The sequence below is a fragment of the Tachypleus tridentatus genome, chromosome 8 (genome assembly GCF_004210375.1).
Source record: "Tachypleus tridentatus isolate NWPU-2018 chromosome 8, ASM421037v1, whole genome shotgun sequence".
Classification (NCBI taxonomy): Eukaryota; Metazoa; Arthropoda; class Merostomata; order Xiphosura; family Limulidae; genus Tachypleus; species Tachypleus tridentatus.
Genome location: NC_134832.1, coordinates 138,796,142 through 138,822,599, shown reverse-complemented (window position 1 = coordinate 138,822,599; position 26,458 = coordinate 138,796,142). Strand labels below are relative to the sequence as shown.

The 26,458-nt window shown below is 35.2% G+C and overlaps 1 protein-coding gene across 5 annotated transcripts in view; it reads left to right on the top strand.

Moving 5' to 3' along the window:
• Nucleotides 1-4,579: 4,579 nt before the first annotated feature.
• LOC143223603 (uncharacterized) overlaps nucleotides 4,580-26,458 on the top strand; it is a 237,980-nt gene continuing 216,101 nt past the window's right edge. For 3 of the 5 annotated variants that reach the window (XR_013012976.1, XM_076451759.1, XM_076451757.1), the window contains exons 1-5: nucleotides 4,580-4,732; nucleotides 5,607-5,728; nucleotides 6,488-6,599; nucleotides 6,752-6,837; nucleotides 23,349-23,437. Coding sequence is in view for 4 of the 5 variants with exons in the window: in XM_076451759.1 (XP_076307874.1) it covers nucleotides 5,617-5,728; nucleotides 6,488-6,599; nucleotides 6,752-6,837; nucleotides 23,349-23,437 (399 nt within the window). In the remaining variant the exon portion in view is untranslated. Of the gene's footprint in view, nucleotides 4,733-4,900; nucleotides 4,922-5,606; nucleotides 5,729-6,487; nucleotides 6,600-6,751; nucleotides 6,838-9,003; nucleotides 9,060-23,348; nucleotides 23,438-26,458 lie in introns of those variants that run through there. The other 2 variants (XM_076451758.1, XM_076451760.1) reach the window with 2 other exon arrangements.

Here is a 26,458-nt window from a genome sequence, read left to right as displayed (position 1 = left end):
CATGAACCTACCTAACTAAATTTTTTGAACATTACCCTAACCAACTAAACTTTTTGAATATGAACCTAACTAACTGAAGTGTTTGAATATGAACCTAATTAAACTGTTTGAATATGAACCCTACTAACTGAACTGTTTTAAGATGAATCTAACTAAACTGTTTGAATATAAACCTAATTAAACTGTTTAAACATTAATCTAACTAACTAATCTCTTTGAAACTGAACCAAACTAAACAGTTTGAACATGAAACTAACTAAACTTTTTCAACCTAAATCTAACTAACTGAAGTGTTTGAACATGAACCTAACTATGTAGACTGTTTGAATATGAAACTAACTAAACTGTTTGAACATGAATCTATCCAACTAAACTGTTTGAAGATGAATCTATCTAAACTGTTTGAACATAGATTTAACTGACTAAACTGTTTGAATATGAAAAGTTAAGCTGTTTGAACATGAATCTAACTAACTAAACCGTTTGAATATAAATTTAAGTAACTAAACTGTTTGAACATGAACCAAACTAATATGTTTGAACATGAACCTAACTAAATAGGGTTTTTGAATATGAACCTAACTAACTAACTAAACTGTTTGAACATGAATTTAACTAACTAAACTGTTTAAACATGACCCTAACTAACTAAACTCTTTGTTCATGAATTTAACTAACTAAACTGTTTAAACATGACCCTAACTAACTAATCTGTTTGAAAATGAATCTAACTGACTAATCTGTTTGATCATGAACCTAACTAAACTGTTTTAACAAAAATCTCACTAACTAAATTTTTTGAACATGACCCTAACTTACTAAACTTTTTGAACATGATCCTAACTAACTGAAGTGTTTGAATATGAACCTACCTAAAATGTTTGAACATAAACCTGACTAACTGAAGTGTTTGAACATGAACCTAACTAAACTCTTTGAACATGAACCTAAGTAACTGAAGTGTTTGAACATAAACCTAACTAAACTGTTTGAACATGAATCTATGTAACTAAACTGTTTGAACATGAACCTAACTAAGTAAATTATTTGAACACGAATCTAACTAACTAAACTTTTTGAATATGAACCTTGCTAAACTGTTTGAACATGAACCTAACTAACTAAACTGTTTGAACATGAATCGAACGCAATGTGTGAACCAAAAATAAAATAATATTTATCTTTTAAAGGACATAAACACAGTGTGCTTGTAATATTTATTTATTAAAGGACATAAACACAGTGTGCTTGAATGATTTGTAGATGGTCGACTTTCTTTGGTCTTGTGAATTGCTCAGCTGTTTTTCTCCCTTCAAGTTGTCTTCCCGTCAACAACCTTATTCAGGTTTTGTGCATGAATGTTTATTTTTAACTCTTATCACTTAATGATAAACGTGAGATCTGCTTACAGTAATTAGAATAATGTTCCACACACGACTGATTATCCTCATTTAACAAAGGAGAGGCCGCAACCTTGATATACAATCCAGCGTACCACTGAAGGACACTGCTATCAATATGAAGCACTAAAACAGTGTGACCATGACCACGAGTAGATTAGACATTGTTTCCCTCTCTAATTTGGCAGTGTAAGACTGGAGGGAAGGCAGCTAGTCATCACCACCCACCGTCAACTCTTGGGCTACTTTTTTACCAACGAATAATGGGATTGACCATCATATTATAACGCCCCCACGGCTGAAAGGGCGAGCATGTCTGGTGCGACCAGGATTCGAACGCCTTAACCCACCTGGCCATACTTGGCAAAAAAAAAAAAAAACTAGTATATTTTGGTTTTAAAATTGGATACAGCCGTGTTTGAAAACACAACGTTATTTCACAATAATAAGCTAAAGGCAGAAGTCGTCAAACATTTAAGATGGATTAGTAATTTAATTAAAAACAATGTTTTGATTAGATATTAATGATGATAGAATAGCACTTTCCAATAACGATTTTTTTCTGTAATCGCCGAGATAAAGACTTCTTGACATTTTAACACATTGCCTGATAATACAGTATTTTCGTTAAAAAAAAGAAAATGTCTAGTTTGTTTGTTTTTTGAATTTCGCACAAAGCTACTCGAGGGCTATCTGTGCTAGCTGTCTCTAATTTAGCAGTGTGAGACTAGAAGGAAGGCAGCTAGTCATCACCACCGGCCGCCAACTCTTGGGCTACTCTTTTACCAACGAATAGGGGGATTGACTGTCACTGTATAACGCCCCCACGGCTGAAATGGCGAGCATGTTTGGCGCGACGAGGATGCGAACCCGCGACCCTCAGATTACGAGTCGCACGCCTTAACCCACCTGGCCATGCCAAGCCAAAAAGTCTAGTAAGATGAAAGTTTCTGACGTTCCCGATCTCTGAAGAAACAAATCTTTATTCAGTTCATTTGCTTGTAGTCAAGCACAAAACTACACAATGGGCTATATGTGTTCTGCCCACCACAGGTATAAAAAACCGGTTTCTAGCATTGTAAGTTTGCATACGTGTTGCTGTGCCACTGGGGAGGAGGCCATTTAATAAATTATTGCTCAGTGTAGTTTGAATTTTAATCAGGTATATCTTTTTATTTGATATATTTTAACGTACTGAAACTGTAAAGTACTGTTTATTAGTTTGGATGTTACTGACTAAGTAAACCCTTATACTGATTTTTAAATACAATAAGAAAATCTGCGAAGAATCTATATAAATATAATACTATTGCCTTTTTTATGTTCGTGTAACTACTTCGCAAGATATGAAGTTTCTTATTGAGATTCATTGGGTCCTTGAAGAGGAAGGTACAGATTTTCAGTTTTTTTCTTCACCACTACTTCCCTCCTTTGATGGATCGTCATCACATTCGGTTTGGAACCTTAATGAATCCATAGAATGATACATATAAATTTTCTGTTTTGCGATTTTTTATAGTTTTTTTTTAGGGTTTTTTTACCACTACTTCGCCCCATTTTGATGGACTTTCACCAATTTTGGCATGGAGGTGTATTAAGTCCATCGGAGCTATATGAAAATTTTCAGTTTTGCATTTTGAATGGACTTTTTTTTTTCTAATTACAAATAAAAGAAGCAACTTTTAATGTCTTAAGATAACCTTTCATTATTAATGAATTTACGGTTACTCCAGCTTTATATTCCATGCGTATTTCGCCATATAGAAACGAAGGAAATAACATATGCTTCAAAAATAAAAAACAAAACAAAAACAAAATTGTTGGAGTATTTGCATATATTTATCTTGAAATACTTAAAATATTGAAGTGGATTTGAGTGAATATTAAAGTGATCACTGATGTGATTTATATGGTAAGTGCCATAACATCTTTTGACAGTAAACTATGTTTAACAAGTGTTTGTGAAACAGGTAATGTCATATGAAGAGCCGATCCCAAACAATGTTTTCCGTGTCCCACTATGAGTATGAAGATCCGGGTTCAGTTGCCACAAAAGACTTTCCCTGTGTGGACACAGAAGATAATCCGATGATGCTTTAGTATATATTAAACAAGAGAAGGTCAAAATCAATAAAGCCCGTGCACTTGTGTTAACATGTTAGACTCTGACGCATCTTTTTTTTCCCCCCCGCAATTAATAGCACTTCTAGGTAATAGCTATTCAAACCACACCAACATCTGTGCTATACTGAAGCTTATTTCAATAAAAGGCAAAAGGCTAAATTATTATACGTTTTAATTATACATAAAATACATTAAATCACATATCTTATTGAAATACTAAATGCATATAAGGCCAGTATTTCAGAGTTAACCCTGAAACATTGTTATTAACACCTTCATTCGAGTAGGGGTAAATACTTGTACTAGCTGTCGCTACTTATACCCAGTTGAAAGTATTCTTCATTCAATGACAAAAACAAAGGCAGCACACCTTCCAGTTAGTTGCACAATGGTTTGATTACAGACTTACAACACAAGAAACCATGTTTCGATAGCTGTGGTGGGTATAGCACAGACAAACCACTGTGGAGAATTTTGCTCAACTTTAAAAGGCAGCAATATTTTAGATTTCATGCGTAATTCGTCATATAGAAACGAAGGAAATAACATAATTAACACCACAGGAAACTAGACGTAAAACGTCAGCGTTATCTTTCCATTATTAGCTTATTACGTAGCCAAACTTATTTAAGATAAGGAAAAGGACGACCCAAAATAAATGTTACTAATAGTTTAAAAAATTACAGTTTTTTGAGTTGTTTAATAAATCAGTCATATATTATAGAAAATAAAATGCACCATAAATGTCATGCATGAATTATTTAGTAGCATTTCTTCGGATTTAGTTGGTTATTTTGAAATTAAGAACAAAGCTACATAGCTTCGAGTAGCGAAATGTGGTATCTGATGTAAGTAAAAAGTCATACCGCTCAACCACTGGGAGGTTCTCGTGAGTTAATCGTCTTATTATCAGTCGGAGATTAAAACAATAAACATAAATATTTAGACTTTGTATATTACTGAGATATAGAAGTGTTTTATGTACTTGTATTTATCACGATTGTTTGTAACAGTTTTGTATGTATATCAAAAGTAAATATTAATCACTTTATTTATTTGTATTTAATTTAATTAGCAGCAAAAGTTTTTTATACTCAAAAAGTGTCGCTCCAGGCAAGTTTATTCCTTAATTTTTCACGTGATTTTTTTGGATGTGCAGAAGTTGGAATATATGTTACACATACTTTCTTTTTGAATGTTGTACAGAAGTAAGTATTAACATAAATTATGAACTTTTATTATAAATATGTTTTTAAAATTCTTATCTAATGACTGAAGATGAAAATTAGAAGTATAAGAACGCGACTGCTGCTTAACTCTCTTAATTAATGATAACTCGTAGTTTTATGCTGTTATGTCACAGTTAAGTGTGTACCACACTGCATATCGTTTTCCTAGTAATTATATTTGAATACTTGATTTACTGTCATGTAGCTAGTTAATCTTGAAACAGATAACTTTACATATTGTAAAGTTTTTATGAACTCTTCTTTCCTACTTTTACCGTCTTTTTATAGCTTATTATGTTTTTATTTAAAAGTGTTTTTATAAGAGCAAAGAAAGTTTCTGTTTTAACAAAGAGTTAAGTAGGTGTAATTCAGTTATGTCATGTGGAGGTTCAGTGTCAAAGTGCAACATTCTTAGGAAAAAATGTTATAATTATTTGATATCGTACTAGTTAAGAAATCGGAACGTTTCTAAAAATGCTTACAACAGTGTTTATTCGTTTTTGCACATGAGAGAGTTCTAGTATATTTTCCAAATTATACTTTCATCTTGGTATTTCTTATGTCATATTTGTTGTTTTACAATGCTGCTGAAAATGTCACTGGCGTTGTTAAAGCAATAAAATTTTGTTATAATTAATATAATAAACAAAATAACTGATATGGAGACTGTTCAAATATGTAGTAACCATTTATAGGAGCTCAGAAGCATATGTACACTTGTTGCTAAGTTGTATTTTTGAGTCGTTCACTATATATTAAATTTAACAGAAGAATTTATAAAATTAGTCTAATGCATGATGAAAGAAGCAATGCTCCTTAGTAATATTGTGTTATTTAATGTTATTCTGTTTAGAAGATTTTCAATGGCTTTGCTGCAATACAGAAAGGTAGTTCTAAATCTTTCCAAAGTTAGTGGTGTCTTGCAGTATGACTGTTTACTCAAACTGGCCAGAGAAAAATGGACCTTGTCAAAAGGTGAGGGAAAAAAATAATCTCTTTTGCAAAGTAAAGTTACTTTCAGTAAGGAACATTAATGAGTAATAAGTCAGCCTCTATTAAAATCTTGATGCCTGAAATTGAGGAATCTTCAGTATTTCGACTTGATCACTAATTTTGGTGTATTGGTATTTTTATTTTTTAGTATTAAATATTGTAAACAAAACATTTTCATAAAACATTGCACATGACACTTTTACACTGAAATGTTTTGACTTATATTTTGTTAGCAAACTTCCAGTGAAATAATATTACCATCTTTAATTAGTATATAAAATAACATTCAGTGTAATAGAATTTCAAAGTGGTAATTCAGTTAACTTTTGCTTGAAGTCATGTGACACCTTTTAAAGCAACCTTTTGAACATGACACCCATAAAATATAAATTTTTAGATTGAAGCCTAAAGGAAATAGAAATGTAAGCTGTCACATCATAGTAATATGATATGTGAAGAAATAAAGTAATTTCTCTAAATTTTTACTCACTTTAAGCAGTTATTTCATAGTTTTACTTCAAACATACAGGTTTTGCCAGTCATTGAAGTATGGTTCATATTTCCTGTGATAAGTGTTCAATCAAATAATACATTTGATAATGTATTGCTTCTAATAAAAAATATATTAACTTTATATAAGGATTTATTTCTCTGCTATTAAACTATGTGGGAGTGATCTATTAAGTGGGAAAATGTTTACGTGAAGACTAGCTATAATATGAATGACTTTTTAATTTACAGACCTATTTAAATTTTCCGAGGATGTGGCAGCAGCAGTGAAATTGGGAAAACCTGTTGTAGCATTGGAGTCTACGATTATTACCCATGGAATGCCCTATCCAGCAAATCTAAAGTGAGTTTATATTTTACTTGTTTAGAAGATTTAATCCTATGTCTCGCATATAAGCAACGATGGTTTATTCATTAAAAGTACAGAAATTTAAAAAAAGTTGTGTTTTTTTGTTCAGAAAATGTTAACCCCATCTTTTAATTTTGCTGTTCTAGGACTGCCATAGCTGTTGAAGACATTGTAACCAATCAAGGAGCTGTTCCAGCAACAATAGCTATTATGAATGGGAAAATCTGTGTTGGTTAGTTTTGAGATAGTTTTCACTTGTAATAAAACTGGGTTTTGATACCCATGGTGGACAGAGCACAGATAACCCATTGTACAGTTTTATGCTTAATTTTTAAAATAAACCATACTAGATTAAGATATTTTGGAATATTTAAAGGAAAATAATTTTGTTGGTTACATTGACTTGATGGTATGTACGTGATAGTATTTTTTTTTTTTTTCATTTTTACATCTCACTGACGTGTTTGAGGCTAATGTAACATAACACTGATAGATAAAAGCAGCTGATTTATACTTTCATAACTACTTCTGTACACACTTCTGCAAAACAGTAGGGATGGTATTGACCATAATGAGATCTTTGATTATGTTTCAAGGTGCATGTTACCTAGAAATTCTGCTTATGTTTAGGTCTCATAGATTGTGTTATCTCATACTAATGGTCAAAACTGTTGCAAGTTTTAAACAAGATGAAGATAAGTTTTTTACTAAAAACAAATGAGATTGAACATCAAGTACTTGTATTTTTTATTATTATTATTGAGAGTGCTTGGGTGGAATAACCTTATAATAAAAGGTGTAGACTGTATCTATGTCTTTTTATAATTTCCTGGTTAAGTGAGTCAAATGAATGAACAGGTATGTAGTTTTGGTTATGGTAAACTACTTATAATGGTGACTACAATAGGCTGTTGCATTTTACATGACTATTTTTCAAGAATGTGGATGGCTATTTTATCCTTGTTTGAGAACTTTTAGAAAACTAGTTTATGAAATCATAACTTTTTATAGTTCATTAGTTATTAGCATTGCATCAGTTGTGGGAAACGTTTTGCAAAGTATGATAAAACAAAGTTCAAAATTTTGTTGGATAGTTAACATGATCTCATTAAGGGAAAAATATCTTTGCCAGTCTTTGAAGTATGGTTCATATTTCTTCCTGTGATGAGTGTTCTATCAAATAATACATTTGATAATGTATTGCTTCTAATAAAAAATATATTAACTTTATATTTATCCTTGTTTGAGAACTTTTAGAAAACTAGTTTATGAAATCATAACCTTTTATAGTTCATCAAAGTCTGATAAAAGATGCTTAGCAGAGTCATTTAACAAAGTTCAAAATTTTGTTGGATAGTTAACATGATCTTATTAAGGGAAAAATATTTTTACATCCTTTGCAAGGTTATTGTTTATATAGATAAAGGTAAGGGTGTACATTTATTGTATAAAGATTTCCATAAAGCCTTTGACAAGGTACCATGTAAAGGGCTTGTAAAAAAATATCTCTGTGTGGTGGATAAGTTAGTAAATACGATAGAGTGATTGGACAGAAGAACACAAAGAGTTGTTACAAATGGAGTTGAATAAAATTGGATTAATATTACAAGTAGGGTACCTCATGGTTCATTCCGAGGACCTTTCCTCTTTTTAATTTCCGTCAGTGACGTGGTTGAATGTATAATCAATAAATTATTTAAATTTCCAAGTGATGTAAGGTCATGGCTGCTGGTTGTTGTGAAGAGAATGCTGCTGATATACAAAAGGATTTAGATCATTTAATTAGTTGGGTAAATAAATGACAGATGGGGTTTAATTATAGTAAGTACAAGATAATGTATGTAGATTATTGCAGTTTAAATTATAAGTAGAATTTGGATGGGAATAGCCTTAATAGTGTCTTGAAAGAAAGGGAGATTGTGGTATAATGGTTGACCAGTCCTTTAAGCCATCCAAGCAGTGTGCTGTTGTTAGTGGTAGGGTAAATAATATTTTAGGTTGTATCTACAGAAATATTGAACATAGGTCTAAAGAGGTTGTAATTTTGTTATATAGGTCATTGATTAGACCACATTTGGAGTATTATCTTTAATATTGGGCTCCTTGTCTTAGGAAGAACATTGAATTATTGGAAAGTGTTCAGAGGAAGGGTTGCTAGAATGGTGCCTGGGATAAAGTGGTTGCTGTATGATGAGAGATTAAAATCTTTAAACTTTTTCTTGAAAAAGAGTTAGAGGTGATCTGGTTGAGGTGTTTAAGATTATAAAAGGGGATTAAATAGTATTAATTCATCATTTTTCATAATTAATAATAAGAATAGTAGGACTAGGGAACATAAACATAACTTTTGGCAAGACAGGAGTCCTCTTCAACTAAGACAGTTCTATTTTTTAAACAGGATGGTTGATCTCTGGAAAGGGTTGCCTTCAGGTGTTGTGGAGGCAGTAAATTTAGGTGAGTTTACGAGAAAGGTTAGAAACTATGAATGATAAAGGCTGACTTTAAGATTTTGTAAATGCTTCTAGTCTAGTTTAGAGGATGGGACAGCTGAGATTCATCAAACATTCTGTTACTCCTAAACATTGTTCTTTTATGTTTATAACAGGAATTGCTAAACTTTGGGATTATGGCTAAATATATTATTAACTTAAACTTTTACTTGTTTTGCCAAAATTGTTTCATAATTTTCATACCTTTTTATAAAATTTCTGTTCCGTGCTTAAACAGATGGGTAATAACATGTTTTTGGATCAGTTATCAGATACCGTCCAAAGGATAAATTGGTATTTTCTGTAAGCACTTGTTTGGGTTTAAAGATTTACTAACATTGGTACCCAATCAATGAATCAGTGCACTTTAATCAATGAAGACTTTTATGTATAAATTGCTTAATACTACTTGTACTAACTGTACAATATAGGATTTAATGTTTAGTAACTTTTATAATTTGATCTACTTAGTTTATTTTTATATAGAATTCATTAGTAATAATTTATTTATGATGAGAAAAACTTGTTTGCACTTAGAATAATACAGAAATAAAGGCTTTGCCATGAAATTGGTAAAACCTAGATACAAACCTTGAAGGTAAATTTAAAAAATTGGGTTTATGGATTTAATGACTTTCTGAAGTTTATAAGTACAAAATTAAATTGGCCATAATTAAGGCCTAAACAAACCTAGAATAGTGTTACTCAGAATATTAATTTTATGCATACAGAAAACAATTAATACAATACTTTTAAGGTAGATTAGCTCCTGGTGATAAAATTATGGTTGATGTATTCAACAAGTTGCTGTTGTGTTTTCAAAAGGATAGTCATTTATTAAAACATTATTAAGTGGAATTTAATTCTGAGGAATATTAATGTGAATAAGGAAGAAACTTAAACTATTAGTGTTATTCATTTCTACTCTGCTTCTTTATTGTGACTTTCATTTTCCTCTGGTGAATAAATAATGTATGTATTAATATTTAAGTTAGTTGGTAAAGTAAATTAAGATGTTGTCTTTGGACTGTTTGTGAATATTGGCCCTTGAATGTGGATTCTTGTATGTGGTGAGGGGACCTCCCAGAGAAGGTTTTGTACTTTCAATTTACCTCCTCTGGGACCTAAACATCCACCTGCATGTTTGCTGTGTGTGGTGACCTGTGAAAGGGAGGAGAGGATCCTGATCCTTGAGGGGTCCAACTCCAATGCACCACTTTGGCCTTGAATTCCAGGACTGTCCAGTCCTGGGGTACCCCATCATCAAGTTCATTTAGGTCAGGGTCAACTAAGTGCCACAGTAGGATATCCTCAACAGGTGTAGTGGATATTATGTCTGGTACTGGTGTTTTGGTAGAGAGCTCACGGAATCCTGGCATTGTTGCAGTGACCTCATATGGCACTGTAGTGCATCCCCTCATAGGGCTCCATGGTAGGTGGGGTCAGTGGGCACTGAAGTATTCTGTTTTTTATTATGGATACCCTTCAAATAAAAAAAAATAAACAAGCATACCAGCACAGAGAAAAATCTGACTATTGGCAAATGACTGTGCATTGATGACTCTGTACTGTCAAACAAACAACTTGAATCTGTCCCATGTTTTTAATTATACATTCTTTAACTGAAAAACCTTTAGGACAGATGTCTCCATTTTTATTCAGAAGGGTTTAGAAGAGCTTGCTGTCTCTCCTAAATTAGTTAAAAAAAAATTACAGTTTGGGGATATTTTAGTGGACACAGCTTCATCACAACATTCCAAACTCCTCTTGAAGTCAAAGGCCATTGGAGATATACCTATTGAGGTTACTCCTAATTCTACTTTGAATTCTTCCAGAGGAGTTATAATTGAGAGGGATTTAAAAACCATTCCAGAGTCAGAGATTCTTACAGGTTTCACCATCCAAGGTGTTACAGCCATGCACTAAATTTTTTCTCTTAGAGACAGGATTATGAAGCTGACAAATATTCTAATATTAACATTTACAACATCACGTCTTCCTACCACAATCAAGGCAGAATATCTGAATTGTAAGGTACAGCCTTATATTCCTAACCCTGTTAGATGTTTTCACTGTCAACAATTTATTCACTCAAACATCTTGCTGTGGTACTCGATCGAAAGCAGGATTGCTAGAGGTTGACCGACTCGCATCCAGTAAAGAGAAAAAGCGTGTTCGCAACTGGAAGGTCTCCATGCCATATTCTCTTCCAAATAAAAACAAATGGCCACACTAATCCAATGGAACTGTTGAGGTTTTCATCAGATGTGAATGACATCAAGGAATTGTTTGACCTTTATCATCCCAAATGTTTTCCTTTGCAGAAAACATTTTTAAAAACTACTAATACAGTCACAATTTGACAATACTCCTTATACCAAAGTGGCAGGTCATGTGTAGGACAAGGAGATGGGGGAGTAGCACTGCTGGTTGTTCAACATGTGCCCACCTGGTCCTTGTCTTTGAATATGCCCTTGGAGGCTGTAGTCATCCGTATCTCCTTGGATCGTACCATCACTGTTTGCTCTCTGTACCTCAGTTCCCCCTGAAAAAATTATCATCCATCAGACCTTGATGCCCTCATTGAGCAACTACCAACTCTCTATTTAATCTTGGGGTATCTTTCCAAACCTCACTCTTTACCATAGCATCTTACTTGAGGTTGTAGTTTCCATCCTCAGTGGGTCACACATTTCTATAATAGAGAATCTGCCATTGTTTCTTTTAGCCTTCATATTTGGGCACAATCAGCAAAATTGGATATATCTTTGAATAGCATAGCAGTTTGAACAGTTCGGCCTCTTTCCCCATGGCTAATTACTATCACCAACTGTGACTTAAATTTGAGTCATCTGAGGAAAGCCGATACTCCCAATTGGATATATCGTTCTTTATTTGCTGAATATCTTTCAAAGAACCCATCCATTCCCATATATACGTATAGTTCAAAATCAGGTGACTCTGTAGGTTCTGCCATGGTTTGTTACAGTTCGGTTGCAGCACACAGAATCCCCTCTGCAGTTTCTGTGTTCACTGCTGAATTGTATGCCATATTTCTTACTCTGAATCACATTGAAACTATGCAATATGTGAATTGTACGATCTGTACTAATTCACTTAGTTGTCTATTGGCCCTGACATCATTCCCTGTTAGTTACCATGCTATTCTTATCAATATTCAAAACAAATTGGCCCATCTCTCTCTATCATCTATCTCTGTTAAGTTTTTTTGGATACCAGGTCATGTTGGTATTTGTGGGAATGAGCTAGGTGACAGAGCAGCAAAGTCCATCTGCTATGGCTCTATCACCATCCCTGTTCCATACATGAACTATGGTCCAGTTATCGAAACCCAACTATACACCAGTTGGCAGTCGACCTGGAGTGTAGACCACTTGTTTCTAATGTTCTGTTATTTCATTAGTTCTGTGTACTTTCTCAAATTTCTTTAGCTTATGTGTCATTTTGCCTCCACTTCATGCCAATTTTCATTCTTTTTAAGGTTTCTCTTTGAGGGTTTCTGAATTCTGTTTTGTTCTCAGATCTCCTCCCCTCCTTCTCAGGATCATACTTTGTCTAGTCATCTGACTCAGTTCCCTCAATGTGCATTCTTGTATATGGTGAGGGGACCTGATAGAGAAGGTTCTGTAATTTCAGTTTACCTCCTCTGGGGTATTAACATCCACCCATGTATTTGCTGTATGTGGCAACCTGTGAAGGGAAAGAGAGGATCCTGGTGGTTGAGGAGTTCAACTGTAACACACCAATTTGGCCTTGAATTCCTCTAGATGGGCAATATTGGGATAGCCCCTCCACAGGATCAGTTGGATGGTTTACTTTGAGTATGATTAATCAAGTATCAGTGTTAGACGTTCTCAACAGGTGTTGTGGACATTGTTTCAGATGCTGGTGTATGGGTATAGTGCTCATGAAACTCTGGCATTGCTGTATTGTTCTTGTTTGGCATCACAGTGCCTCTCCTCATGGGGTTTCCATGGTGACTGGGACAGTGGCACTGAATTTTTCTTATTATATTATGGATACCCCCATTCATGAAAAAATAAAATAAAAATGAAAAAACATATAATCAGTAAATGACCATGCATGAACAACTCTGTTTATACAGTTAACATCAAAGTCTGACTCTACACCAAGATTTCTCATTTGCATTCATTGTCTGAAAAATCTTTTGGGCAGATGTCCTCCTTTTCCATTCAAAAGAGATTAGAGGAGCTTGCTGGCTCTTCCAAGTCAGTTAGGAAGCTATACTCAGGACATATCTTAAACATCTTCATTACAACACACCCAACTTCTGAGTTTGAAGAGCATTGGTAATATATCCATCTAGGTTACTTCCCATGATATCCTGAATTTCTGAAGAGGAGTTATTGTTAAGAAAGACTTTAAAACTTCCTGAGTCAGAGATCCTTGCTGGGTTTTTTTCCAGCCGAGGCATTTCTGCAGTGTGCCAGATCTCCACTCACAAAGATGAAATTATGATGCCCACTAATGTTCTGATTTTGATGTTTACATCACACTGTCCACTTGCCATAGTCAAAGCAGGCTATCTAAACTGTAAGGTATGACCATATCTTCCTAACCCTCTTGGATGTTTCCAGTGTCAGCAGTTTGGTCAATCCAAGACATCATGTTGTGGTTCTTTAATATGTGCTTGTTGTGGTGGCAAAGACCATGATGCATACAATTGTGAACTGGAACTACACTGTGTTAACTGTAGTGGTTGACACCCCCTCTTTTTCTAATTCTTGCTCCAAGTGAGTGGAGGACAAAGAGGTGCAATGCTTGAAGACTGTGAACAATATCTCCTATCCCAGAGGCTCAGAAGTTATTGTCCCCAACTCCATCTCAGACATGTGCTTATGCATTCTTTTCCATTGCCACTGTGGGAGTGCAGACAGATCTCTCCATGCCTTCAGCAGAGTTGTTCGCAAAACATTTGAAGAGTCTTTTGCCCTCCATGGTTAAAATAGTTAATGATTCTTTGTTTACTTCCATCTCTGTCTCTGTCACTCCTGGTGGCTGCCTGAGTCTACTTCCTTTGGCTTCATTTGGGCATTTCCGAGGGTTCATTTTCTCCAGTTCTGAGATGCAAAACAATTATTTGTTTACATCCTCAGTGCTGGAAACTTTGTCCACAGATAGAGACCTGCCTACTTGACCTAGGACAGGATCCATGGAGGTCAATAGACTTCTGTCCAATAAAAAAAAAAAGACATAGTCAAAATCTGAAGGGCTTCCTGCCCTGTTCTCCTCCACATAAATACAAATGGCTACTTTGATACAGTGAAACTGTTGGTTTTCATCGAATGTAGATGATATTGAGGATTTGATCAATTCTTATCATCCTGTGTGTCTCTCTTTACAAAATCATTTCTGAGATCTGTTGATGCAGTCTTCTTTTGGCAGTTTTCTTTTTGCAGAAATGACAGATTGTGTGATGGAGGGGCAGCACTGCTGGTCAATCAGCATGTGCCCAGCCTGTATTTGCTACTTGATACACTCTTGGAGGCTGAGCCATCTGTGTTTCCTTGGGTCATACCATCACTGTTTTTCTCCCTACCTGGATCCTGGAGAGACCTATGATCAGTCATATACTTATTTTCATGTGTTGCTTAGTCTTACTGTTATTGATCTATCTCAGGGGTGTGCAACAGGCGGCCCGCGGGCCACAACCCGGCCCGCCAAGCCATTTAGTGTGGCCCTAGTTGTTGTAATCTAACCATGTGGCCTGATCTGTAATCCAACGCAAATGGAATATTTTTAAAAGCATCGATCCTACGGGATTCCCAGGCTTCGACTCGACAAACTTCTAAAATTATCTTTGCTAGAGAGGAGCAGGCCGAATTCGATTGGTCGGCCTCCTTAGGGCATGAATAGGTGACGTGCACTAGCACTATTGTCTACGACTCAACGTCATGTCCTGAACCTCGCCTTCGCCCGCTGGCGACAATTTTCCCTAACCTCTGCTGTCCGTCATTCATTATTGGTGAAAATTTTATTACCTTTTACAGTTACTACAAGAGATTGAAGGTAAATTGATTATTATTTAGCATATTGTTGTGACTTTACTGAATTTATTAAAATTTTGCTTTCAGATGCATCTGATTCTATGTACAGTGTGACCTCGTTATTCGCGGGGTTACGTTCTTTACCCTCCCGCGAATAGCGAAAACCGCGAATATTGGACGCAGTTTTAAAACGTATGTATGCGATTATATACTATATGAAATGCTTCCCAAACACTAATGATACTTATACTCATTGATGCAGTAATAATGTAGCAATATTGCATACTGTTATGTATTTCACTAAATTGTACCGTGCGTTACCGGGCTGTGCTTTGCCGTTTGCGTTGTTGGGGAAGCTGAGGCAGTCAGCCAATAGCAGTCCAATCTTGTTTGGTGAAGACGACAATTGATAAAACGGCTTGATTGAGTAAATACAACAGAAATCTCCTCGAAAAGCCCTTTCAGTCTCTGTGACCTACAAAACGCAGTTCGCGCATAACCCGCGAATATGCGGGGCCGCGAATGGCGAACCGCGAATAGGCGAGGTCACACTGTATTTTGCAATTCTCAATTAATTTAAGTACCGGAAGGCTATGATCGGGATGCCAATTTAGAAACATGTGTTTCTGTCCATAAGAGGTTCCATGTGTAAATAAATTCTATGTTTTTTTCTACTTTGCTATTTTCGTGAGAATAATTTTGTTTTGATTTCAGGGCTAGTAAAATGTCAGCAGTTAAGAAACGAAAAATTGATGATGAGGGAAGGTTATTCAACAGTGAATGGTGCACAAAATATCTTGTTGTCCCACATAATCAAGGTGTTGTCTGCCTCGTCTGTCAAACTACAATTGCAGTCATGAAAGAGTACAATATTAAGCGACATTACGCAACTAAGCACTCCTCCCAGTTTGATGAAATTGTTGGTCAGGCACGAAAGGACAAAATTGAACATTTAAAACATCCATTGAAAAGCAACAAGGTGTTTTACCACTTTCAAGAAAAATTCAGAACTGGTGACAAAACTGAGTTTTAAGCTTTGTGAATGTATGGCAGAAAAGGGAAAGCCTTTCAGTGATGGAGAATTTATTAAAAATTGTTTAACAATATTCACAGAATATGCATGTCCAGAGAAAAAATATTTGGTGGAGCAAACTAGCCTTTCCGCTTTACTGTCTCGCATGGGACAAAAGATCTTTCAGAGGACATCAAAGAAACTTTGAAAGAGAGATTGAATTCGTGTGAAGCTTTCAGTCTGGCTTTGGATGAAAGCACTGATATCAATGACACATCCCAACTTGTCATTTTCATCAGAGCTGTTACTGCAGGCTTTGATGTTTTCGAAGAGTTTTTAGATATGGCAAGCCTTTCCTCCACAACCACAGGACAGGATATTTGTGAACAAGTGCTTAAGGTTGTAGAAAAGTTTGAACTGAATCCTTATAAATTATGTGGTGTTACAACAGATGGTGCTCCTTCCATGACAGGTAGGACAAATGGATTCACCAAGAAATTTCTAACTGCAATTGGAGCACAAGACGTAGTTGTAAGCCATTGCATTATTCACCAAGAGAGCTTGTGCACCAAAGTTCTGGATTTTGCAGAAGTCATGAAAAATGTCGTCCAATGCGTAAATTATATTCGAACATGAGGATTAAATCATCGACAATTTAAAACTTTTTTAGATGAGCTGGACAGTGAGTATTCAGATGTTTTGTACTTCTCTGCTGTACGTTGGCTTAGTAGAGCTGCTACTTTGAAGAGATTCTGGAATCTGCGAGAGGAGATTAAGTTCTTCATGGAGAGCAAACGTCAGAATGTGGACTTCTTGAGCAATGAGAACTGGCTGAATGACTTAGCATTCCTCACAGACATTACACAGCATCTGTCTGATTTAAACTTAAAACTACAAGGGAAAAGTCAACTTGTGAATAAGTTGTTTGAGCATATTTGTGCTTTTGAGAAGAAATTGGAACTTTTCCAGGTTCAGTTGAGAAGAGCCATATTGACCCATTTTACATGTCTTGCAACCAGGAAACTGGAATTTCCTAATCTGGATTGCACCAAATATGGAACCAGTGTACAAAAGCTGCGTGATGAGTTTGCAAACAGATTTCCAGATTTCAGACAAACTGAAATTAGATTGAAATTGTTCGCTCAACCTTTTGATTTGGCAGTGGAAGACAGTCCTGATGATTGCCAAATGGAACTCATTGAACTGCAGGCTGACATGGACACTAAAAGGAAATTCTCTGAAAACAGTTTGCTAGACTTTACAAACTCTGTGTACGTGAAAAGTTTCCCAATTTGTCCCGTCATGCACAAAGAATTGCCTCCCTTTTGGTAGCACCTACTGCTGTGAGCAATTTTTCTCCAAAATGAAGCTCATCAAAACCAAATGTAGAAGTCAGCTGACTGATGAACATTTGACCAGTCAGTTAAGAGTGGCAACCACTTCTGTCAAAGCTGATATTGACAAGCTTTGCAAGGACTCTAAATTTCAAGTGTCGCACTAAAATGATCACTCATGCAAAAATATAAAATATTATTGCTTGCATTTTGAGAATTTTTTTTTATTTATTGTGCATGTACACGAATAAGCTTGTTTTTTAAGTGGCCCCGCTTGATTGATGAAGTTGGTTATATGGCCCACCGACGAAAAATGTTGCACACCCCTGATCTATCTGTTCCCCTTCACTTTTCTCTTGCATTTCTATGAGGGTTGACACTAACCCATCAGGTAGTAATCATTTTCCTATCATGTTGAGAGAGACTGGTTATGGTAGATACCATCTAACCCCCATGCCTCAATTGAAGTTGGACGAAGCCAATTGGCCCTCATTCATTTCTTTCTGGGAATTTGATCCTTTAATTTTATGTAATCCATCCATAAATGACTACATGGCAGTAGTAACTGGCTGTATTGTCCAAGTGGTAACTGCTCAGTGTATTCGATATGTTTTCCACAATATTCTTGTCTTTGGTAGAATCCTGTCTACCACATGGCACAGAAGGCTCAAAACTGGGCCTAGGATAACTTTTGTAAGGATCCCACACTTTTATACCACATATCAGCAGGCCTGTACACATGATGGGCAGTTTAAATGTTAAAGCCAGAAGTAATTTTAGATTAAGTACACAAATAGCATCTCTTCAACCACCAGTTTCAAAGTTGTTGGGTTGTATACTTCTGACCACTTTCAATCTTGTACTCTGATGACCAGGAAGTTGCTGGAGCTATTCATGAAAGCTTTTCTTGTGCAACTAGCACTTCTGCTTTATCCTCCACCTTACGATTCAAGCAGTGATTGCCTCTTTCCTTTCAGACTGATCATCTCTGTGACTGCAATTGCCTCTTTACACTTTTACACTGGTAGAACTCAAGTTTGCTCTTCATTAGTCTGACAGTACATCATTTAGACTTCATAATATTCATTATGAGATTCTGCACTATCTTTCTCCTAGATCTCTTGCTACTTTCTAGTTGTTTTTAAGTGGATCTGGTAGGAGAATGCTTTTCCTGATGCTTGGTGCCTGGCTTTTGTCCTCTCTTTTTTTTTTTTTTTTTAAGCCCAGGAAGGATCTCGAGATTCCTTCAAACAACTATCCAGTTATTTGATAAGCTTTCTCTGTAAGACCTGAGAGAGGATGGATAAAGCTTGTCATGTTTGTTTCCTCAAATCAAACACTCCTCTCACCCATGCAGTGTGGGTTTTGACAACAGTGCTCCACCATGTACCACCTCATTTGACTTGAAATATCAATCAGTGAAGCCCTAAAGCAGTGACATCTTGTTTCTGTTTTGTTTTTTATTGTGAGAAAGCTTATGATTACCATGTTGAGGTATGGCATTTTGCAAGACATCTGTTCGTATGGGTTGCATAGTTATTTGCCCATATTTCTTTTTTCTCTTTTTTTAATGGACCAGTGATTCCAAGTTTGTGTGGGTTCAAAATTTTCCGTTCTTTCCCACAGGACTATGTAGTTCCTTGGCCATTTCTTGAATGTGACTCTTTTCATTATAAACATTAATTCCATTACTGGATACCCCCCATACCGTTCCAAGCAGTCTCTATGTTGACAACTTCCACATTTTGTATCAATTGTTGAGCATGAGGTTTATTGAACAGCAGATGCAGACTGTCCTCAATTTACTAAAGTGGACCACGACAAGCGGTTTTATTTCTTCTCTCTCTAAAACCATCTGCATGTACTTTTACCACCAACAGGGTATTCACTCCAATCTCAAGCTCCTTCTCAGAGAAGTTGTGATACCTGTGGTGCCTGGGGCTTATATTTGACCATAACCTGACTTTTGTTCCGCACATCAAACATATATGCATCAAGCATATAAAGACACAGAACATCCTCTGTGTCCCCTCTTTTACCTCTTGGGGAGCAGATTAATGTTCTGTGCTCAAGATCTGTTGTGCCCTCATTTCATAGACACTGGACTATGGGTCTCTGGTCAATGTCTTTGCCAGAACCTTGACCTTGAAGATGTTCAATACTGTTCACCATCTGGGGCTTTGGCTCAGCATGGGGACTTTCTGCACTTCTCTTGTCCAGAGAATCTGAAGAACCTCCTCTACACCTCTGCTCTTTGCAGCTGTCTTTACTGTGTGATTCAAAACTTCAATCCTTACCATAGTGCATCCCATCTGGGGTAGTGTTTTCTTTCCACAGTGAGCCATGCTTTTTCAGAATAAAGGGTCTTCCGTTGTTTCTTTTGACTTTGGTATCCAGGCACATTTGGCTAAATTGGGTCTGTCCTTGGATGACATTGCTGTCTCCACGAGTCAGCCCATCCTACCATGGCTTATTTCCATCCCCAGGTGTAACCTTTCTTTGAGTTACTTGGAAGTAAGGTCTTATATTTCCTGAATATCTTTCAAACAATCCTTCTACTCCCATTTATATGGGTGGTTTGAAATTGGGTGACTCTGTGGGCTCTGTGATAGTTTGTTGTGATTTAGTGGTTTCACACAGGATCCCCTCCACAGTTTCTGTGTTCACTGCTGAATTCAAGGCATTTCTCTTGCTCTGAATTATGTAGAAGCTATGCAGTACACGAACTTTAGTATTTATACCAACTCTCTTAGCTCTCTACTGGAACTGGAATTGCTTCACATTACTTTTCACCCTATTCTCGTCAATATTCAAAACTGACTGGCCGATTTCTCTTTATCGTTTATTTCTATCCTTCTTTTCTGGATACTAGGCTGTGTTGGTATTCTTAGGAATGAGCTTGGTGTGACACCACAGCTGAATCTGTTTGCTCTGGTGCTATCACTGCCATGTCTGTTCTGTATATGGACTATGATGCTGTATTGTAGGCTTGGCTACATGCCAATTGGCAGTCCGTATGGAGTGAACAATGTAATAACAAGCTTTTCCATATAAAACCTTCTACTGGACTTTGGCAATCTTGTTTCCTTAAGGATTGGAAGAAGGAAGGAAGAAGGAACTAGGCTACATGTTGGTCACAGTTTTTTAACTTATTTATTTTATCTGGGACTGATGCACCAATGTGTGGTCTGTATGACACTTAAGTCAGAATAGTCCACACTTTACTGTCATACTATCATTACAACTGTGAACAACAGCATCACTTTAGACATTTTTTTACCATAGATTTATCCTGTTGTTGGACAACGTCATTGGCAATGGTGGCACTGTCCACCTTACAAATGTTTTTTTAATTTTTTAAGGACTGTTGGCCTTTTTAATTCTATTTAAGTTTTTATCTGGTGTTGGGTTGTATTGGCCACTCGGATGTGATTTCTCTGCTCTATCCCTTACTGGAGCATCACACTTTATCATTTTTTTTCTGTCCTATTTGCTCCTCAGTCATTCCCAAGGGGACATTTTTTTCAATTCAAACATCTCCACACTCATTCTTTCAGAGTGACTTTTGACTAATTATGTTCCTCAGCTTAGGTGCTTGCCCCCTATGTCTGGCTTTTATTCAGATTCCTCTTTTTGTGTGTCTTTTCTTTTATCTAGACCCTTCCTTCTTGTTTTATGTTGATTGCTCTAGGCTGACCAGCTCCAGTATAGTTTTCTCTGGTCTGGCCTATATGGAGCAACAGACACTGCCACTTTCTCTGTGTACTCCTCTGTCCACTGTGGTTGGTCATTCTTCTTTCCAGTGTCACTCTACTTTGTGTGTCTTTTGTTTGTTTCCATGTCTCAGCTCAGGGACTCACCCCTTGTGTTGTATCTTTTATTGCCTCACACCTTTTGATCTTTCTCTTCTGTGTACTAGAGGCACAAGTGTTTTTTCAGTCTTTGTTCTTTATTACCACAGCTTCTGTTCATCCTGTACTTCTGTTATTCACCTGTCTCGGGTTTTCATCTGCTTATTTATTCAAGGCTTGTCTCTTTCCACTGTTGCTCTTTATAGAATTGCCCCATGGAACTCCCTCATTTCTTCACTCTACCAAAATGTTTTTCTTCTCCAGGTGGTTGCATTTCTTTCATCTGGTGGAGGGGGGTGGTCACATTTTCAGCACATGTTGCTGCAATGATGCAAAAGACGAGTAAACTTTTAAAAGTTTACCTGTGTCTAGGTGGCAGATAGATGTTAATAATTAAATATTTGCAATCAAGCAAAATTTCTACATGCAGATGTACTCATGCAAGTATTGTCATGGCACAACTGATTTCTAATGCATGCTGTTTCCAGTTAAATGCATGTGCCTCAGTATTATAGGTGACTCTCAATACCATGAATGCATGCAACTCAGATACTTTTGGATTTACATCTATATCTAATGAGAGTAAATGTGTTAATTGAATTGTGAGAGATTCTATAATTATGTGCATTGTATAAATAGATACAGCAATAAATATCAATTTTGTATGTTTTGTATGTTTTTGAATTTCATTCAAAGCTACTCGAGGGCCATCTGTGCTAGATGTCCTTAATTTAGCAATGTAACACTAGAGGGAAGGCAGCTAGTCATCACCACCCACTGCCAACATTTGGGCTACTTTTTTACCACTGAATAGTGGGATTGTCTGTCACATTATACCTCTCCCCCACTGCTGAAACCGAGAACATGTTTGGTGTGATGGGGATTCGAACCTGGGAGGTATTACATTACATTTTTAAAGTTGCTGTTTATATAGTATAAATTTTTGTGAATAAGTTGCTGAACATTTTTTACACGGGAATAATTTCCAACATGTATGTTAAAGCTTAAAACTGAAACATTGGATCTCTTTGATAGAAACTAAGTTATTTGACTGTAACTTTAATTTCTTTGTAATTATTTCTTCATAACAGGCAGTTTAAAATTGTGGTTTTCCTTGTAAAACTGTTTTTTCTTCTTAGTGGTCAGATAGGCTTGCTAACTGAAGGTTCATTTAATATCCAAATACAGAGTATAATATTCTCTCAAACTTCCATCCAGAATCATCTAGAAGAAAGACCCAAAAACCAGTAGTTTCACAATTAAATGAAAAATCTTTATTTACAAAAATAAACACAATTGAGGAACTTGCATAAAACAAATCAAGGGAAAGTGTTCTGTGGTATCTAAACTGATAAGACCAGGATGAATATTTTTCTTATTTTGGTGAAAGTTAAATTAAGAACAAATGCATGTAAAACTTGGATTGACATTACAACTTGGGTAACAATGAAACTAAATCTTCAAAAGGAACATTACTGTTTAAACAATACTAAAATTAATGTTAAAACATAATCCAAATGCTTAAACCTATTGCTTTAGTTTGTTTTTGTTACAGTTTAATTTCTGCTAATTTTCAAATCTCAATGAATAATGTTTACACGTTTTTGGATTAGTTTCTCATAGAAGGGTTATCACGTAGATTCATATAGTTGTAGACATGTTTTAGAGAGTAATATGCTCATGTTCACATTTTATTGGCCATATTTACAAGGTAATTTGTGTCTCTGGGTATCTGTAGAGTAAGTTCTATTTATTCTCAAATGTATATCATTAAATATGTTATAGAATTTGTGTTCACATAGAAAATTGTAATGAAGATCTATTTTATGAAATAACTTTTCCATTTCATTTGTTAGACTGATTAAAATTTATTTTTAAAAACTCGACAGCAAGATAACAAAAGTTTGATTTTGTCAATAGATACAAATTGTTTTAAGCAATTCTATTAGAAGTTGGTTAGTTTGGTAGTTTCTGATAATTTATTAGTTCTTCTGCTTTGATAAGTTTTGTTTTCTTTTGTTGTTTTAGGTATGAATAAGACAGAATTAAAAGAGTTAGCAGAAACAAGAGGAACATACAAGACATCAAGGAGAGATTTGCCATATGTTTTAAGTAAGGTAAGTTATAATAATGGCATGATTTTTGTGCCTTTTTTCAGTTTTCAGTAACTTGTTCGTAAAAACATTTGAAAAGAAGACAACACACTCGTAAATAAAAGCTATTATATAGTAAATTGCCACTTGTTTCACTAAACAGTTTACATGAAACCACCATAATACGATACTCTAAAAAAAGAATGCACAAAAAAATACTAACATGACCCCTGCTCTGAGAACAGAATATCTAATGAATTGGATTATGTATGCTGAAATGTTTTTGTGGAAAATTCGGAGTAATCACACTGCACTTAGAATCAGTGAAAATGTTTATGCTGACAACAGGATGTGTAATTTGTCAACTTATGTGTGAATATATATTATACAGCATTCCCAACAAGACTTTAAGTAACAACACTGCACTTTGAACTTATTAAAACTTTTATTATGTGGATCAATGCCATTACAATAAAAATAGCAATTATTTGAATATTGGAATGCTTAGAAGTTAGTAGTATTAGTCTACAAAGATGTTATTTTAGTACATTCTTATAAAATCCTACTTCCCTTTTTAGCACTTTTCTTCAACCAATAAAAGCTCAGGTTTCTGTATCACCTATCACACTAGTTTAGTTTTGCAAGCGTTATAAGTGTAGTCTTCTTTGGAAAACATTCTTACTTAGATTAGTATTCATTTATTACTTTTGTTTATCTGTTTTTTGAAAATTGTTCACATTTGTGAACAATTGTATACAATCTGGTCAGATGTGTAAACAACGTTTGCATAACGCTACCTTTGTTTCAGTTTTGAATGTACATTATAAATAACCATTTGCATATGTTTACACAGACTAAGTTGTGCAAGTTTTGAATGCTTTCTTTTACTGTACGTTTCTAAATGTTCTGAGTAAATATAAGTTGTATAGTTGTTGCGTTGTTTGCTTTTACTTTATCTAGTTTGTACAATTAAAAAACACAAACTTGTTTGGCCTGACTACATAGCCCTACAAGTAGAAATCTAACTGTAATACCAGTGTTTTGCAAAATGCACATTAATATACATTACATACATATCTGTATTTACTCTTAAATGCTTAAATTTTAGTTATTTTTCTTAAAACATGGAACAGTAGGTGCAAATTGCATACAAAACTGTGATTTACAGTACATACACAAAGTTATGGTGACAGGAATGTATTCTGCTCATGTGTGTCTATATTGCTAAGACTTGTTATTTTTTTAAAGTGGAGGTTGAAGGTATATAATTTTTGTTGGCTTAAAATATTCATTTTAGAAAGAAAGAATATATTATATTACTCTATTAGTACACCCAAAACATCTGTAATTTGCTCAGGTTTATGCGCATGTATGTGTTTAAAAAATTGATATTCAGACCAACAAATAATTTGTTCACCACCATTCAACAATCTTGTTAAAATTATATTATCTTCCAAGCTCTCTTCAAAAACAATTGTAATATTCACGTGAAATACATCTTGTCCTGTCTATTGATTGTAAAAACACTCTTAAGAAAACAAGGATTGAATAGAGTAGGATAGGTGGCACTGCAGTTGATTTGTTAGATATATTTATTTCTCAGCAGATCAAAGTAGTAAGAGGTTCTAAGTTTACATTCTAGCTTGCAAGTATCTAAAATTCATGTTTTATAATTTATCAATTAACTGTAGATATGTATAGTAGATGTAAAAAGCATGTGTGCACATCGAGCAACAAGACATGAAGAGGTTCTTTGTGAAACAGATCGATGTTTAACTTTTTATGTATACATATTTCTTTTCGTATGAAAAATTAAAGCATACATAACGTTAAAATGTGAAATATAAACTACATATTAGATACCAATTTTATTGATATAGAGTAATATTACTTATTAAATTTATAAAAAATAAATCACTAAAAGACCATGACATGCACAATTAGAACTATCTGCTGTGAAAGAGTTAACCAGTAGTGTTATAGCATGTTCATATGTTGCATAGGACTTGCTCTACACTGTTCCACTAAACCTTCACTTTTTGTTTGGCAGTTTGGGTACAGGTGTTCTCCTTTGTGCCTAGTGCTTCCCATGTAATGCATAATTTAATTTTTGCTTGGAGTGGTTCTTTGGTTTTATACTTTCAAATATTTTTTCCAAGTTTATTATTTTCCTTTATTTCTGCACTTGATATTTTGGTTCAGATTTTAAGTTATGAATTCTGAAATCAACATTACCACTTTGGGGTTCACACCAGTGATAAAAGTTTTGTCTCGGGCCTCAGTTGTAGGTGACTTCATGGAGGATTTTTTTGGTATTGTACATTGGGAGATTAAATGTTACACAAGTCAACCTTTGTCTCCTGACTTAATCCAGGCTCATTCTGTTGACATTATTCAGAATGACAAGGATTTTGATCTCTTCCATTTCCAAATTCCAGCTTGAAGATTTATTTTGGCTTTTCTTGGCCTTCACATATTTTGTGTGTGTGTCAGAGCCACAGCAGATTTACTGCTGTACCAGTGGGGGACATGGCATATTTTGTATCTCCATTTTTGATGTTTTGTCTTTTTTTTCTTTTCCTATTTTCTACTCCCCTCATCTTCATTATTAGACAAGCATTCTTCTTGACCATTTATGGTATTTCCTCTCTCTCCTGATATTTGTGCCCATGCAGATCACTTTCTATCTCAAGTAAGTGAAGGAATCAGTATGCCCTTTCTTACAATACATTGGACTATTGATTTTTGGATCAACAATTGTTGGCTTCCTTATAAATTTGGTAGGCTGTTTCTGACTCTAATGTCAGTCACAAACATGCCTAATATTCTTGTTTTCATGATACCCTTACTACCCTTCTCGGGTATCTTTCTTCCATATATCTGCTCTTGGAGGCTGTCCACAGAAATCCGTATTTTCTACATATACCCTTCACCTTCTGGACTTCACATTAGTCTGTATGTCATCCTTGGCAATGGCATTATATAAATGGTTTCTTTGTCGTGGAACATTATAGGTAGGGACTCAGTTTTGGCTCTTGTCAATTT